Source organism: Glarea lozoyensis, assembly GCF_000409485.1.
Source record: "Glarea lozoyensis ATCC 20868 chromosome Unknown GLAREA7, whole genome shotgun sequence".
NCBI lineage: Eukaryota > Fungi > Ascomycota > Leotiomycetes > Helotiales > Helotiaceae > Glarea > Glarea lozoyensis.
Genome location: NW_007361002.1, coordinates 1,403,912 through 1,421,174, shown reverse-complemented (window position 1 = coordinate 1,421,174; position 17,263 = coordinate 1,403,912). Strand labels below are relative to the sequence as shown.

Here is a 17,263-nt window from a genome sequence, read left to right as displayed (position 1 = left end):
TAATAAAGTCGAATATTCTCAACCTTGAAAACAGATAATCTTACATTCCTCATTTTCTTGGTAACTCCTTGAAAACCTTTCTAAAAATTTCACGACTTTTGTAGAGATTGCTGACTCTCAACCGCTCATTGTCAAGGTGGGCGCTGTCGCTTGCTTGGCCGCATGGCAGATGAGCTGCAGGTGCCCCAAACTCCTTTTCCAGGAACCTGATGCTTGGAATTGAGCCTCCTTCACGTATGTACAATGGCTTCCTTCCACGTCTCTTCTGTGGGCTAGAACTGCCATTTGTGATTGGGGAGAGCGCGGGGTCATCGAGGAGAGACGTGTCAAGTGGCGTCGATGCGAGAGATGTGTGGTCACTTCCATTTGTCAAAGTCTTCGTAGTTGCAGGTGTTGGTTTCAAACTCGGACTCGCGGTTGGGGTTAGCATTTTTGGGAGCTGTTGCTTTGGTTTCGGTCCGGGTACACTTGAGCGCCTCGATTCTCCAATCGGGCCCCAGACGTCCATAATCGCTTCCTCCAGCGTTTGAAATATTTCGTTGTCTGGATCCCCGAGCCAAGCATCAGCTTGGTTGTCAATCGCGATGGACATGTGATTGTGTGTGTCGAGTGTTGCGAATGCTTCTGAAAGAAACGTGGTAAGAGATCGAATGACCTCTTCAACCTCCTGATTCGGGACAAGACGCAACGAGATCGCGGCACTCGCATGAGACGATACAAGAGAACCGTCAGGACCGGACACCTTATATCGGTGGATTGTCAGATTCGGCTCACGCCATCTTGCCATTAGCGATGCTTTGAGAGTTTCTGGCGGCCCTAGCTCTGGGTTGCGACGGATCAACACTTCTGTAATATCATCATACCGAGCTGATTCTGCTGCTGTTAAGGGGAGGATATTGTCATAAAACCCTGGAATCTGTATGCGATTGTGGAGTCCCTTTAGCTTTGCCAATACCGAGGTCAGGTCAAATAAGGGTTCGTCCATCATGAAGCTACCATCTACACCGCTGTGAACATCAGGGTGATTACTGTCGACTTCTACAGTCGCATGCAGCATGCCTCGCAAGCCATAAGTCAAGCAAGGCACCTCATCGTCGAGCCAATAACTGTTAGCGAGTATGATATAGTCGATTTCGCCCACAAGATCCTTGTGTTGACGGACTGCTTCTTTAAAACCGCGTGATCCTGATTCTTCCTCACCTTCGATCAAGAAGGTAATATCGGATTCGAGCTCCTGTGCGAGTACAAGATCTACCACACCGTAGAGAGCTGCCATGATTGGGCCTTTGTTGTCTGATACGCCTCGGCCATATAGATAGCCATTAACACCTTTCATATCAAACGGATCGACAATCCACTTGTCTTGCTTGTTGTCGGCAGGAACAACGTCGTCTAGTATACAGTCAGCCAATATACATATATTGCCCGCGAGATAGAACTTACAGTGCCCGTAGAACAAGATCTTCTTTCTCTTACTGGAAGTTTCAGAATTGCCTCGAAACTTAGCGTACACAACTGGATTGCGGCCATCACTTGTATTAAGCATCTCCGTCTGAGCCCCATGTTTCTTGAACAGCGTTCGAAGAAAGGTAGCTCCTCTTCGGCAGTCCTCAGCATGATCTGGTCGCGAGGAAATTGTCTTGAACGACACAAACTCTTGCAGAGATTTCATGAGTTGACTGTCTGCTATTTCGGGCCTTCCTCGAGTTTCAAGCCTGCGATCTGTTATATTCCAGATAGAGACCGAATTATCGTTAGCACCTGTGATATAAAGTTGCTGACCATTATATGTGGTTACTGCTGAAGCTAGTATACGGCCTTCATGGGCCTTCCAACGATTTACACAATGGTACTGTTGATTGAACTGGGAAGAGTTTTGATATTTGCCATATTGGACAGTGCTGTATTTCTGATGCAAACTGTCAATAATCTCGTAAAGGTATAGGATTCGGGGATAACATACCCTTGCGAAACCTGTAGATCCGGCACTCCAGAGGAAGCCCCAGCCCATTTGCAAAGTCATCACGTCGCCTCTGTGCGCCTTGATAACTCGCAGCTTTTGCTTGGTGTCCAGGTCCCACAACTCAACCACACCTTCCAGTTTGCTACTGTAGAGGAATGATCCATCCACAGCCATTGAGAGGACCGACTCGGCATCGTCTTCCCCTAAACAAGCCACCTCTGTAATGTCTTGATTGCCGTGAGCAAGCTTCCAGATTTTGATCGTACCATCGCCTCCACCTGATATCAAAACATCTTCATCAGACTCGACCAGCCTTGTCACCCCTCTGACGAGAAGCATGCAATAGACATAACCGAAGTGCGCATAGTGCTTCATATGTGCCTTGTCGATTTCTAGTACTTCTCCGTCCGTAACAGAGGTTCGGCTAGGGAGAGGCCGAGGAGTCGAGGTCCCGCCATGCTGTACTGAGTCGAAGAATCGGTGATTTCGTCGATCTGGATGGCTTTCTGGATTTGGTCGCGGCCGTGCTGCTGAGTCCTTCAAACTACACCATTGAATGCTAGTGTTTTGCGCCCCGAGGTAGACCGTCTGGAATTGCTGCGAATATGCCACACTGAATACGTCCCCAACATCATAGGTGCTGTATATATGGTATATACGCTTCAGGTTGACTGGGCACCATGCGTTGACAATGGCATCCCCCGCGCTAGAAAACAAAAGCTGGCCGTCTGCAGAGAGGAAGAGGCACAAGACAGCTCTGGTGTGTGCTTGAATGCGAAGCACGAGCTCGAAAGATGCCAATGACCAAACAACAATTTCCCCATCTTGTGTTCCCGCGTATATATAGCGATCTCCAACCACGAGAGCTAGGATTGAGCTGTCGTTCTGTAGATGGTGAGCAAGCTCTGGTCTCTCCTTTCCCCGGACTATCTCTGCGCCATCTTCCGATCGGTCTGTAACTTCGTAAACCTCATCGTCGTCGCTCGCTGTTGCTGTAGAGCGGTCAGAAATATGAACGGGTAATATTGGAGGGTGCGCTGCTGCCCGAGTTCCAAAAATTGATGCCATTGTCCCCAGTGGATGTGTTAGGACGCGACCCTGGAAACGGTGCTAGATCCGCTGTGGCTAACCCCACCTTGCCCCGGATGCCCTCGTGGGGGCTCAATTGAAGCTACCTAGGTAATCCGCAGCTCTTGTAACCAGCCGTCTGTCCAACCACACGAACAAAATGGCCAGACGAAGCTTGAAAGGGACAAGAGTGTGGGGGCTTCTAAATCCGAAGATATCGATGAAAGGAAAGAGAGGAGAGTTTTGGAAATGCTTACCGGCGGTGTCTTCCACCTCCTCTACCTCTTCTGCTGTCTCGTCGTATTGCTGTCCCTTGGACGGCGCGTCTTCATGATCATCAACCCAAGCAGAAGCGTTGCACATTTTTCTCGTTATTGTCGATATGTTTTCTCCCCTCGTACAACCATTCCACCTCGTAAAGTACAAATCCCCGCTGCCTTCAAGCAAGATTTGGTTTCTTGCAAGAGCTGGCATCTTTCCTGAAAATTTGTTCAAGCGAATGAGTCAATTCGATTGCGTCAATTGGCAACATAATTGCGTCTTCAACATTTTCTTCTGGGGTTGATTCTGAGGAAATTTTGAGAAGGCCGGCGAGCTTGTCTCAGAAAAGGATATGTTTGAGTCACCTGGCTATAACTTTATTTCAATGCTCCGTTTGTGCTCCTTCACCAAACGCATTACGCATACCCCACGCATATTCACACTGCAACTCTAGGTAAGAGAACAGTGGAACATACATATTCAGCCCGAATGGAAATGAAGAGTCCATCTTGAACATCTCAACGAAGCACACGTGGCAGCTCCGAAGCAGGAGGAGACGAATGTAGCGGTAAGGACCAAGCTACCAGCTACCGTCGAAGGAGACTTTATGTAGATGGTGCAGATTGGTACTTTCGTACTTCTTATTGTACAGAACTGAGATGGCTGTAGTCAACTGATTCAGTATGTTGAGATTGATGGGCAAGCTACTCTAGTCAATAAGTAGACCTGTAGGTTATATTTCGTTGTCAGTCTCTTTTTCACTTGTCACACTTATTTCGTGCCGACACTGATGATAGCAACAGGAATTCCAACAAGTTTCGTCCCGCTGAACTGTAAAAGATTGAAATAATCGAACTCAATACATCCACAATGGATCCTCCTAACGATCTTTCGAGGGATATGCGGTAGTCATCAACAGACCACCTTGGGCAGAGCAAATTTTGGTAACGCTGAACAGAGGATAATTGAAAGTGGATCTACGTTGAATTACTGCCTATAATTTTCGTACAAGAACATGGTATTCAATGGGCTTTGGACGAGGGTCCTGCTCGCGAGTCGCTACCTTGGGAAGGCAACATTCGTTCTGTTGACTATGTTACGTATCTACTAGATTGTCTACCAGTATAGTAATGATATTGTGCACGTTTTTTTCGTCAAATCACCATCCAAATTCAAGATGCAACCTCGATGTGGCCTAGTATTTAGTAGTGGTGAGACAAAAGATTTTGATCTCATTCCGGTTCCTTCAATTTGGCCTTGGAAACGAAGTATTTTACAGCAAGTCATCTTCTTAGTTCAAAGCCAGATACAGCAAATATTTATTGCTTTGCTATTCCCCGAAAGAAGTTGGTAACACACTTGGATACACAAATTGATTCATCATAGATCATTCATGTTTCTGCAAGCGAACACCTTCACAGGTGACCCCTGTCCACCAATCGCCGGCATGAACCTTTAGGTCTAGTCTGCTAGGGCCTTTACCTTTGAACCTCGACTGTTCAAAGACGGATTCCTCTTTCACCTCTATCCTTCTATCCTTCTATCTAATCAATTTGCATTTACATAGAACTTCTTTAGTCTACTCATACTCAATTTGGTCGACTTGTTGACGACAATCACCCAATTATCATGATTCCCGAATCCTCTTCTCCAGCACGAGTTTGTACACGCCTCCCTTTCTGAACACGAGACGATTCTCCTCGCAGAGCCTTCGGTGTCGCCAGCATGTTACGAGGTCAAATAGATAACGATCCACACGATAAGCCATTGTTGGAGGCTGGCAGTGGGAGTGGGAGCGGGCCAGGGAGAGATGGATTGGGAATATCGGAACAGGAAGCAATCACAAGATCACCATCCAAAGGACGCTCCTTATCGCTTTCTGAAGGTGGACCTCCTCAACTGTCTCCATCGCCCAAGTTTCGAGAACCAGAAAAAAAGAAGTCGAAAGACGATAGCGCCATCGATGGCAGTCCTATTACGCCGCGCAGACCTGCCTTCGTACGCGGTCTTTCCTTGCAAATGCCAGCTCGCGATCTAATGTCACCAAATACATCTGCATATATCAGTCGTGCGCCGTTGTCACCCAAGTTGGACCATTCACAGACATATGGCTCGCCAACGAGTGTGCTTCCAAGGAGGTCTCGGGGTCTGGATTTTTCGCGGGCCGCGACGAACCTTCATCACAGCACCCTTGCGGAGCAGTCGTCACCCGACTCATCGCCCACAATCTCAGGACGAGCTATGAACATACCTAATCGGAAAAACGGGCTTCATTTCTTGGGCGGACATGAAACCACAAACATGAATTCAAGCTCGTTGTGGTCGACTATGGCAAATGCGGATCGGGCAGGAGTGTCGAGTTCTCTGGGAAGCGTGAACATGATGGATACAGTTTCAAGTAGCGACAGCTCCGACGATGACGATCTTATGGATGCAGACGATATCGATGATTCGATTCTTACAACGCCGCAAGTGGGCAAGATGGGCACACCGTTTGGAGCCATCCCTCAGGCCAGTCCAGGTAGTGGATGGATGGGCCAGTCACCGGCCGTCAGTAGCCTTATGAACTTCCAACGCGCTCGACTACGACATGGCAAAAGTAGAAAGAACTCGAGCAGTGAAAGTGGGAATTCGATGGCCAGCCCCAGCTCTAGATCACCCCCCGCAATGCGCAGTATCGAGAGCATGGCCAGCAACCTTCTTGGAAGAGATGTGCCGCGGGAAGGCGTAGGTTCCAGGAGGGAAAGCATCAGCTGGGCGGCCAATCAGCTACATATATCTGGCAGTGAAAGTGATGACGGTACATTGAAATCTACGTTGGAAAATGTCGACGGAATGCCTGTGACACCTGGTCGCGATGGTCAGAGGGGGGTAATACGTAGAGTGGTGACCAGGAGAGGAAACATGCTTGTAAGCTACAGATCATGTCGCAGTGATTTATATTGCTAATGAATCTCAGCCCAAGCCCAAAGGATTTGCCCGCATTCGAGCCGCCCTTGCTGAAGAGGGCGCCCCTGTCGAAACTGAATTTCGGCGAGAGGCAGAAGTAGTACGCCAGACGCGTGAAAGCGACGTGGACTTGGAGCTCACACGACACCCCTCCATATCTACCAGTACAACTACACACTCGTCACCTAACTTGGGACCACAAACACAAGATTCATTGGAGGGAATACCTGAAGATGATATAATGGCAGACATCTCTACCGGGCTTTCCAGTAGCTTCAAGCAGCATGCGATGCGCAATTCAAAGGGAAAAGATTTCTGGGAAACATTCACAGACGAGAAACATCGCACACCACCTCCACCTAACTTTCTACCTCGTGGGTCATCATCTGGAATGAGTGATGACCTCGTCCTTGACTCGCCCACTCCACCCATACCGAACGAACACCGCAATTCTTCCCCTTCGAGATCCGCCACTCCTCAACCAACGCATGCTGAAATGACTCAGAAGATGAATAAGAAAAGGCGTAGAGACGACGACTTCGACCCTTCAAGCTTCAAAAGAAGAGCTGTTAGTCCTGGGATGAGCGCGCATAATAGTCCCATCATGCAAAGTCCTATGCAGAGAGATCCATGGGGTGCTCGGCCGGCTAACAACGGGGAAAAGAGTGTCAGCGGAATGCCTACTAAGCGGATCGGTTTGCAAGGCATGGTGGACACCAATGATAGCTTGATGAAAATGAGCATAGAATAGGCTATTGATTGATCATCTACTAGTTGCATAGCATAGGAGTTTGGGTATTATACATAGTTGTGGATAGCGTGTGTACTATATACTATGAAAGCGACTCAGCGGAGGACGTGTTTTAGATGTGCAAAACCCGAGTCTGTGACTGACCGTGTGTGTGACGATGTAAAATATACCCTATGAGGGAGACTAAAAATGTTAAGACCCAGACATAGAGGACCCAGACATATCCTTCCTTTCAATTAAATGTTGAAGTCTCCTTCGAACTTTTTTGGGGGAGAAAATACATCACATACACTCTCATAACTCTCCATACCCGAACCGTCGCTCAAAAAATCTTGTTCACCAGTGCCCTTTAACACGCTACATTTTTCACTTATTGACTACGTACGTGCTGTCAAATAGCAAAGTTACACATCGTACTGCCTTCCTGATAAACTATCTTGTGTGTGCAGATGATGTGGTCGAGACAATGCACATCTATCTGTACTTACCAGAAATGCAGTAACCTTTCCCACAAAGAACCATTTTGAATAACTTCCCGATTTATTGTTTTACACATTATAATAAACTGCCACAGATCCCAATTAGCGAGCCGAGCTTAGCTAGCGACCAAACAAAAAGAATTTCCCCAAACAATCCCTCCACCACAGATCTTGCCTCGAAAAGATCAACAACCACCACCACCATGAGCAAAAATGGCAAAAATTTGGAGGAGCGGGGGATCGAACCCCGGGCTTCATGCAATCATAGATGGATACTGTTCAGAACAGACAATGCAAAGCAGGCACTCTACCACTGAGTTACACCCCCAAAGGCGCTGATTCGCTGGAAGAAATGTTGAGTTTTGCATATATATTGGTAAATACAAAAGTGGAGTGTATGGGTCGGGGGTTACGCGAAGGTCTGTGGGGTACCTATGTGGAATGGAATGGGTAACATTGACGTCTTTGGATGTTTTCAGTTCCTTGTGGCGTGCTATCATCCCATGGACGGTCGTGCCCATATTGATTGTATTATGGGACTGTAGCTGTATTGGATCATTGATACCTCCACTGCATTCACAGGTGCGAGCACTGAAGCCTTTGAAAAGGTTTGCTTTCAAACAGTAATGACATAGACATGAGGATTTGAGGACGGAAACTGGAAACCGGGGACTTTGAAAGCTTTCTTTACCATATAGTGGGGAGCAATATCATTGGGAAAGTCAATTGTCATACTGTACCCAGTGCATAGCTATGAACAAGATTTTCGTGATTATATTTTAATAATTTATTTAGCTAACTTTTCTCAGATCAACGAGAGTAGTAATACCATCCCAATTCCGAATGAGTTTCGTGCAGCGCCAAAGGAGGGTCCGAAATATAAAAGTGATATACGCTGCACAAATTCCCAAACACCCAAACTTGAAGACTTTTGACTCCACACTCGCAACCCACCTTCCGTCACCTACCCGACCCGCTCAACAGCCTCAATCTCCTGCACCTCATCCACCTTCTTCTCTTTCATCTCCCCCTCCTCTTCCAACTCACCACCCTTCCTCACCCGTTCAAAATGCTCATATGTCAAACCACTTGGCAACGCTCCCCTCATATTCCTGCTCACAAATATAAAACTGTATATCCCATCCCCCTCCCACGCTCCATATAGACTTTTCCACCCTGCATAGGTGGTACTGAACATGTTAGGACCAAAACCTTCGAATCGATCTGCTTTCCCGTATGCTACCTCTGGTGAGTTGTTGAGTAAGGTATGGAAGATCTGATAGAGATACGTTTTGCAGTCGTGGGTTGTCCAGAGCCATTGGGGTATGGATTGTGGTGTTATGGAGGGGGTGAGCGGGAATAGTGGTGTTGATTGGAGAGGGGAGATGGATGGAGGAGAGAGCGGAGTGGTTGGTACAAGGCAGGGTGTTTTGGGTGTAGGTGTTGGTGTTTGAGATGGTGATATCGACGGTGAGGGCGCCACTGTATCATTTCGAAAAGCGGGATGGCTTGTAGGCGGTGGTGTAGGCGGTGGCTTCTCCGATATAATTGTCGAGGCTGGACTCAATGGAGTCCTTGATTCCGTGTCGTCGAAAGTACTACTTGAGATATCTGATGAGCTTGGCGATGTGCTCGCTTCGATTATTACTGGCACAGCACTTCTTTCTGGGGGTAATGCTGGCATCAAAGTATGCTTCGGCGTCACTATTCTGAGGGACGAGCTCCGCGAGAGAATGCTTCGAGGGAGGCTTGGAGCCGAATTCGTCCTGTGGGATGATGACGGTCGTGATGCTTGCCTTTGGGATGCGCTTCGCAACAGTGATGTTCGGGTCGAATTGTCGCTGCTGGTATATGGCGGTGGCGATGAAACATCCTCACTGCTTGACGAAAAGAAACGGCTGCGAACTCGAGTGAAGAATGCGGGTGAGGTCTCCCGGGTCGAAGTCATTATGTTTGAAATGGATGTGTCCAACGCCTTTCCTCGAGGTGTTTAACGTTTCGAGATTGATATTGTCGCCGACTTTTCACCTGCTCTACCCTTGGGTTTCCCTCGTCTTGTATTGTAGAATTTCTGCATTTTAGTACGTTGTGAAAGAACAAAGTGTTCGTTGCGAACTATTGCCTCTAAGGGTCGTGGCATTCGTGGCCCAATTGTGGTGCTTCCCGCTTTTAGAACCATGGTTATCGAAAAGCCATTCTAGATGTCGCGTCGACGAGCCTTTCCGAGAACTGGAAAGTAGGAGGAAGATGTGGAGAATCATGTGATGCTTACAGCGAATGATCTTCCTTCAAACCCCGTCGGCTGATAGTTCTCTAGAGAAGGCGGTACTGGTTTCGAGATATGGTGGAACAGATAACAAAACGCAAATTCCAAAAGCAACTGCCGATACGGATTTCCTGTGACTGGGAGAAAAGACGGTGACTCTGGTATGCACATACACCTTGTGGTTTTAAGAACTTCAGTGCACCGTCTCGATGTCAAATATCTTCTTTAGTGCTTCCGAGGCTAAGATCCGATCTTCCGGATTGAACTTCATCAAACCTTGAAGTATAGCAAGTAAAGGTTTCAGCGATTTATCCTCGAGAGATTCAAATTTCCGTTCGAGACCCGGCTTGCTCTCGGGTACATCTGATAAAATTTTAGCCTGCGTAACCCATATTCAAACGTCGCATTAAACAACTGGAAATGGAGAATAAATAAATTCAAATGAAAGCTTACTCTCGAACACCTCCCACTCCCTTCCACCTTTCCTATGAATCTCCCGATACACCTCATCCCACTCCTTTGGCATCTCGCCTCCAATAAAGGCAAGCATAGAAGCGATGAATCCCTCCTCATCGCCCAGATACATGAAAGGAGGATCTCTGAATATGATTTCGTAAATCTGGATTTAAAAGTTAGCTGTACAATTATTCTGTTCGGTCTACGACTTTGCCCGTAAAGTCATTGAAAGTGACTTACCGTAACACCAACATCCCAGAGGTCGACTTTGAAATCAAAACCATCTGTCAGAATCGTCTCAGGCGCTCGTAAGGAATTTGGTTGTGCGAGATGATCTGGCTCATGACCTTGTTCGAAGGTATCACCGAAGTCTAGAAGACGAATATCTGCTTCGTCGAAAATATCCTGAGTTTTCCATTCTGCTGCCTTGACGATTTGGGTTGGAAAGCCTGGAGGCAAACCTTCCCCCGATTTGAGTACCAGATCATGGACTTGAGGTTGATCGAGGTGATCCATGAGATTGAAAGTAGGAACTTGTGGGAGTGTGTATGCTATATTTCGAATACTGATGTCTATTTGTGTTAGTGTCCGATGTGACTAGTGAAATCAAGACATATACCACCATGACCATATCCGTTCTCATGTATAAAAGAAACGGCGTGTAATAACTGTTTCGTGGCTTTCAGAACCTCTTTGCTAGTCAACGAATACGACTCGAGGACGACCGCAAGCGAAGGTCCTAAAACCTCGAAAATTAAACACTGATGTTTCCCATTCGGACCTTCAAGCTCAAAAGTATCGAAGAGCTCGACTATGAACACTTCATCTAATCCTTCGTTAGACGCCTGATCTAGGCCCTTCAGATGCTGCGCTTCAATTGACGCTGGACTATCAGCAGTCAAGATTTTGACCGCCACATATTTCTCTTCTCTTGTTCGATCAGCATATATTTTTGAACTCCTGCAGATTATTATCCAACTCACTGATTATCCCACGCAAGCCACACAGTCGAGAACCCACCCCAACCAAGTTTATGCTTTACTGTATACCTCTCATCACGGAGCGTCTCGCCAAGACACAGTGGATGAAACCCTCCTTTTTGGTATTTCGACAACGGCTCCTGACTACTTCTCAGCTCACAATTATCCGTGTCTTTGAATGAATCGAGACTCTCCATGATGGTTTAGTGTAGGAAGAAGCATTATGGACACGATGATACGTCATTGAGGTTTTGTGCAAACGTGTTTTGCTTTTTTTTGAAGGTGGTGGAAAGGGGCGTGCGCTAGGAAAGTTGTGCATGATTGAATGTTGGGGGCCAAGGCAGCTTCACGAATTTCGATTCTTTCATTATGTCTGCTGTAATGTGTAATTGTTTGCTTATGTAGTGTGAGATAGGAAATCAATTTTTTTTTCTGTAATAATAGTCTAGATGTGGCAAGTCTCTCATATTTTCGTTGCCCATTGGCTGCAAGATTGGGAGCTCAGGGTAACAAGACAAGTTAGGAGAATGGATGGGCTAATGTTTCGATTATTGACAATTTCAATTACGGATTGAAAGGTCAAATCTATCATCCTGTAAAGTTCTTCAGTTCAACATATGACGCCATCAATTCTCCTTAACTTCCATCTGTGTTTATCTATATTCGAAACACAGATTCGTTGGCTCAATTGTAACTCACACGACAGCTCAAGGTAGAAAGTTCGAGCACAGATTGTTCACTTCCATAATCTCTTGTCGTCACACAGTAGTTGAAATTCGACAGCTGACCTACGCCACACAGAAATCAAAGGATACCTATAAACAACTCCACCGGTATCATGTTGACAACATCCTGCACAAAATCTTGTGATATGGTCACAGAAGTGAGGCGAAGTCTAATAAGTTCTAGGTTCTCGGCGATTAGGAGGAGGCGTGCTGATGTGGTTACAATGGCCACAACAGCCTCAACACAAGAACGAGGAAGAACATATTGTCTCGCGTAAGTTAAGGGGAACAGGAGTTGAGGTATTATGATGATACAACCTATCCCTGGAAGTCCACCCGCGATTACACACAGTACCTTGGTGGTGCGACCTCATCTAGAGTAGGTGAAGTTTACAGCAAAGTATATCGAAATGAAGAGTCTCGATCCTTTGTTGATTATCATAAACATGCGACCATCGGCGGTGAGATCGCATTACCGGATACTGATGCGCGTACACGGGACTGGTTAAACCTGCCAGGTTTGCATATGGCGCGGGAACTGGAAGGAACAAAGTTTGTGTTCGAAAGTCAATTTTTGAGGGCGGTGATACAGAAATTGGCATTCATTCTGGAAAGTGGCGTCCATGTAGGTCCAGTGAACGATCCAAGAATCCAATATACAAATCAATTCATGAAAGCTTGGTAGCGAGGAAGAAACGAGGAAGAAACCGGCGCCCTAAAGTTCGGGCAGACAGCTCGAGACCACGCTGCGATGGCGACTAGGGGCACCTCGTTCTAAAGATCGTTGTCGATTGCGAACCAAACACGGCAAGTCTACCAGGCAAGCTCGATAACGGCGTCTTATGGCGTTGGCGTACCATTGGCTCGGATTCAATTGGCGTTCGGGAGTCATGTTTCTAGTGAGTACTTTCGTGGGTTAAGTCCGCGTTTGTGATTCCACATGGAGATATTGTGCATGGCAGCGTAGCTGGCATTTCCAGGCATCCTTACACGTCCTTGACCGAGGAGATGCGGTGATCAGATTGCAACTCATGCCCGAATATCTGGCGGCACCAATTCCGCAGCGACTTCAGCAACTCTTCAGCGAGAAGCATTTGCGGCCACCGAGGAACGTGACCGAGGGAGGACGTCAAAATGAAGCTGGGGATAATGCAGCTCACCCACCCATGTTCAAGAGTTGTGGTGATCATTGGATGGCCGAGAGAATCATGCTGGGATACGGCACCAAGACGCAGGGGTTGAGTTCTCTCTAGCGTCGATGTATCGAGATCGTCCGGTTCAGCCCCCGTCCGTCGAGATCGGCTTGAAGCCAAACCCAACGACATGCGGACGGAACGCCGCAAGGACGAGGATGACTAGAAGAAACTTCGCAAGCTCGACCTTTTTCCCAGCTTGATCGATACGGTACCGTCTCAGCAGGCCGTCATCCAATTCACGACATGGAGGCGGCTCAGCGGTGGTCGATTCGATGGGACAGGAGATCGATCGGCGACGGTTCAGTTCGTGCCATCGTGGTTGTGGTGTTGACAAATGCTGCTGGTGTACGTATCTGCCTGGGTCTAGGTATGCAGGGACCTGTCTACGTCGGGCACTTGAGTTTTCTTGGGAAAGAAGGGAAGGTAGAAGCATGATGCTACTACTACTGTATCCCCAGAAACGCTTTTCTGGTAACGCTTTTCTGGTAACGCTCCCTGCTCGATGCCGTAGGAGCTATCCCCGCTGAGTATCGGTTGGTCGCGACAGGCAAGCGGGCCATTCCTCCCCTCTACTGATTTCATCCAGATTATTTCCTCCATCGATTGCGCAGAACTGGGCCGGTCCGTGAGTGTCGTGGGTTGATCAGCGGAACTGCAGTGTCCAGCGTCGATGCGGGAGCACATCGTGCAGTGCGGTGTTGTAACAGATGAGCCGCGGGAGCTGATGTGTCGACGCAGGTCGATGCTGGCAGTATCGCTTAGGATAGATGAAGAGGGAGGAGGAGAGAAAGAGAGCCGGAGAGCAGGAAGCATGGCAGGACGAGGAGAGTTTGCGCGGCGTCGTTTGCGACGGGACTCGCGACTCGCCCAGGTATCCACGCCAATAAACGGTCGCTTGAGCCACGAGGAAACTGATACAGTAGCGGAATGTCTCATCTTTATTATCTAACTTGCCTGGTTACCTAAGTAGAGAAGAGTATACGGTATGTATATAGGTACCTGGTTAAGCAGAGTCAAGTAAAGAATGCGAATTCGAATACGGCGGCCGGAACCGTACCGTGCCTTGCTTTGGCTATGGACCCTCGCTCTCGCCGCCCGCGAACCCTCTCGAGACCCTTCACCTCCCAATGCGGATCCCCTAGGAATTTTTGATCGATCGGGACCAGGGACCCACTTTGATCTCAAAATTGCTGGGACCCTCCACCCTCCACCCTCCCACCTCCTCTCGACCCGTACCGAGACGCTGGCCGCCAGCTGGGTGATGGTTCCTGCTTGGAAGAAATACTCCTTACCCAATTGGTCAGCCCATGATCATTACTCTTTCACAACTGCTACCCACTCGCCTCTTTCCTGCTGCTCACCCCAGATATATACCCAGGAAGCTGAAGATGCGTTTAATGATAGATCTGTTCCTGTTGTCATATCCATACACTACACCGTACTAAAGATTGACGGTTCTGCATCTGATCTGTTCATTTGCCACCCCTGGTCTCGCTCACAACACATTCACCTCTGTTGCCGTATTCTCGTGGTCTTGGCAAGAGCGTCCTTAGCCCCGACCATATTTATATTCATTTCGATCTCCATGACCGCTTGATCTTGAAAACACCAAACATCAAAAATCCATTTTATACAGACGAGCTGTGCAACTCGGAAAACCATTGACAAACACATCTCCCACCATCGCCGACATCTTCACGACCTCTTCTAGACCCATCGTCTTCATCTTATGTTTTCCACCGCGTCAGCCACAAGAAATCGTGCCCTTTCCGCCCCTACCGTTACGTCATCCTTCACACGACTGATGGGTTCTCAAGGTCCAGAGACCAAGGTTCTCATTTACCTGCTCCGAAAGGATCTGCGTGTATCTGACAATCCGGTCCTTCATGCGTTGGCCAAAGACCAAAGTCATGGATTCACCCACCTGCTGCCTCTCTACGTCTTTCAGGCGCAACAGATCGAGGTGAAGGGTTTCATTCCCGAAGGTGAAGCTGCGAAGAGTCCCTTTCCCGAAGCAAGAAGTCAAGTCGCTGGATTTTGGAGAACGGGTCCTCACCGTGTCAAGTTCGTCTCCGAGTCAGTATGGGACATGAAGAAGAACCTTCAGCAGCTTGGAAGCGACTTGTGCATTCGAGCGGGAATGGCTGACGGTGTCCTCCGGCATGTGATTGATGAAATCAACCAGAAGAGCGGGATCAAGGTCGGCGCTGTTTGGATGACTGCGGAAGAGGGCGTCGAAGAGAAGCGAGAGGAGCGCGCCATCAGAAATCTTTGCGACGAGACTGACACGGATTTTAAACTCTTTGTGGACGAGAAGTATTTCATCGATGAGTGAGTACCGGGCTGTATGATTCTTCGTCGGAGCATCTGCTAAAGCTTCACAGTCGCGACCTACCATTTAGTGACCCCCAAGACGCACCCAACGTTTTCACTGAGTATCGCAACAAGGTTGAGCCTCTTCGAGAAGCCCCTCGCGCAGTGCTTGCTACCCCTGAAAAGGACTCATTGCCACAGTATCCCGAAGACTCCCAAGTACCCGCGCAAGAATCCCCATTCACCATTCCTGACAACGCTGAAGGTCTTCTGGCTGCTTTGATGAAACCTCTCACCGATCCGCTAATCAAAGATCCTCCCAAGGACCCCGGCGATGTTCAATCGGCGCATCCGTTCAAAGGAGGCGAGACCGCAGCTCAAGATCGTCTTGAACATATCATAGCTTCGGGTAGTGCTTCGAGCTACAAAGATAGTCGCAATGGTTTGCTCGGCCTAGACTTTTCTACAAAACTCTCTTCCTATCTTGTCTATGGCTGTATTACATCTCGACAAATTCACACGGCACTTCTGGCATTTGAGGACGGTACTGATGATGGCAAGTGGAAAGGTGTCACTGGCCACGGAAAGGGAGAGAACCCTGGAACAAAGAGCATTCGGTTTGAGCTCTTATGGCGAGATTACATGCGTCTTTGCAACATGAAGTTTGGACCTAAGCTCTTCCTGCTCAGTGGATTCCGAGATGAAAATCCGGCTAGATGGGCCACTCCAGGTCGACCTAGTCATGGATACTCGAAAGAGCAGATTCAGGAAATGGTCGAGCGTTATCTTAACGGTACCACTGGTATGGGCTTGATTGATGCCTCCCAGCGAGAGTTGTTCCATACTGGCTATACATCCAACCGAGCACGTCAGAACTCTGCATCTTTCTTGGCAAAACATTTATGGATTGATTGGCGTATTGGTGCGGAATGGTACGAGAGTATGCTTGCGGATTACGATGTCTCAAGTAATTGGGGCAACTGGCAATACCTTGCTGGAGTCGGAAACGATCCTAGAGGTGAGGCTAGAGTTTTTAATCCCGTCAAGCAAGCTTACGACTACGATCCTGCTGCCGCTTACGTCAAGGCCTGGGTTCCTGAGCTTCGTGGTCTGACTGATCCTGGAGAGGCTTTTCAGCCGTGGACCATCCGTGATGAGCAAAGAAAGAAGGAACTTGGATTAGCTGGACTTCCACTGGTTGAGAAGCCGCTCAAGCGAATCGATTTCACTGTTGGTAAGCGTGGAAAGCATTTAGGAAGAGGTCGTGGAGGTCGAGGCGGTGGTGGGAATTATGGAGGTGCCAGAGATGAGAACAAGCCCGGCGAGCAAGGAATGGGTCGAAGTGGAGGTCAAAGTCGTGGTGGATATGGTGGAAGAGGCTACGGAGGAGGTGGTGGTAAATACGGCGGAAGTTCTCGTGGCTACAATCGTGGTTATGGAAGAGGCCCTGGTGAAGGAGGTGGCCGAGAATTTCGCACTGGCATGATGGATAAGGAGAGAGCATATGCACAAGATCTCTAGGAATATCGACGATGTGGAATGAGCTCATGTAAGATTTGCATTTGCTGGAGTTTCTTGGTTGTTCATTGAGCGTGGTTAGGAGGTAAGCATGAGGTTATTGTGCTTTTGCTTGGCTCAGATCATTGTTGCACACCAATTTTGGGGCATTGATCTTTTGGTCGCAGTTGATAAGTGGCGATATTAAACAAAGTAGTGTGTAATACTGAGCCTAGTTGATAGCTAAATACTCAGGAATTTATTCATATGCGCACTTTCATATGTTGTTTTGCGAAATATCAAGTTGCGAATCAAGTACACAAGATTTGTATGCCATAGTCCCATCGAATTCTGAGTAA

At 47.9% G+C, this 17,263-nt stretch overlaps 7 protein-coding genes across 7 annotated transcripts; 3 read left to right on the top strand and 4 right to left on the bottom strand.

Annotated features, from left to right (window-relative positions):
• Positions 1 to 49: 49 nt before the first annotated feature.
• On the bottom strand, positions 50 to 3,394 carry GLAREA_01659 (Zn-dependent exopeptidase; the record flags this gene model as incomplete). The annotated part of the gene is made up of 4 exons (XM_008088875.1): positions 50 to 1,392; positions 1,444 to 1,909; positions 1,964 to 2,955; positions 3,289 to 3,394. 4 exons carry the CDS (start codon positions 3,392 to 3,394, stop codon positions 50 to 52), a joined length of 2,907 nt encoding a protein of 968 aa, XP_008087066.1.
• A 1,623-nt stretch (positions 3,395 to 5,017) lies between these two features.
• Positions 5,018 to 6,992, top strand: GLAREA_01658 (uncharacterized protein; the record flags this gene model as incomplete). The annotated part of the gene is made up of 2 exons (XM_008088874.1): positions 5,018 to 6,202; positions 6,252 to 6,992. 2 exons carry the CDS (start codon positions 5,018 to 5,020, stop codon positions 6,990 to 6,992), a joined length of 1,926 nt encoding a protein of 641 aa, XP_008087065.1.
• A 1,443-nt stretch (positions 6,993 to 8,435) lies between these two features.
• GLAREA_01657 (uncharacterized protein) lies at positions 8,436 to 9,419 on the bottom strand (the record flags this gene model as incomplete). Its single annotated transcript, XM_008088873.1, has 1 exon — positions 8,436 to 9,419. One exon carries the CDS (start codon positions 9,417 to 9,419, stop codon positions 8,436 to 8,438), a length of 984 nt encoding a protein of 327 aa, XP_008087064.1.
• A 511-nt stretch (positions 9,420 to 9,930) lies between these two features.
• Positions 9,931 to 11,370, bottom strand: GLAREA_01656 (Protein kinase-like (PK-like); the record flags this gene model as incomplete). The annotated part of the gene is made up of 5 exons (XM_008088872.1): positions 9,931 to 10,100; positions 10,191 to 10,356; positions 10,434 to 10,765; positions 10,813 to 11,123; positions 11,177 to 11,370. 5 exons carry the CDS (start codon positions 11,368 to 11,370, stop codon positions 9,931 to 9,933), a joined length of 1,173 nt encoding a protein of 390 aa, XP_008087063.1.
• A 1,559-nt stretch (positions 11,371 to 12,929) lies between these two features.
• GLAREA_01655 (uncharacterized protein) lies at positions 12,930 to 13,151 on the top strand (the record flags this gene model as incomplete). Its single annotated transcript, XM_008088871.1, has 1 exon — positions 12,930 to 13,151. One exon carries the CDS (start codon positions 12,930 to 12,932, stop codon positions 13,149 to 13,151), a length of 222 nt encoding a protein of 73 aa, XP_008087062.1.
• Positions 13,152 to 13,457: 306 nt separating this feature from the next.
• On the bottom strand, positions 13,458 to 14,030 carry GLAREA_01654 (uncharacterized protein; the record flags this gene model as incomplete). Its single annotated transcript, XM_008088870.1, has 1 exon — positions 13,458 to 14,030. One exon carries the CDS (start codon positions 14,028 to 14,030, stop codon positions 13,458 to 13,460), a length of 573 nt encoding a protein of 190 aa, XP_008087061.1.
• Positions 14,031 to 14,823: 793 nt separating this feature from the next.
• On the top strand, positions 14,824 to 16,928 carry GLAREA_01653 (Cryptochrome/photolyase FAD-binding protein; the record flags this gene model as incomplete). The annotated part of the gene is made up of 2 exons (XM_008088869.1): positions 14,824 to 15,425; positions 15,479 to 16,928. The coding sequence occupies 2 exons, from the start codon at positions 14,824 to 14,826 to the stop codon at positions 16,926 to 16,928; spliced, it is 2,052 nt and encodes a 683-aa protein (XP_008087060.1).
• Positions 16,929 to 17,263: the final 335 nt, after the last annotated feature.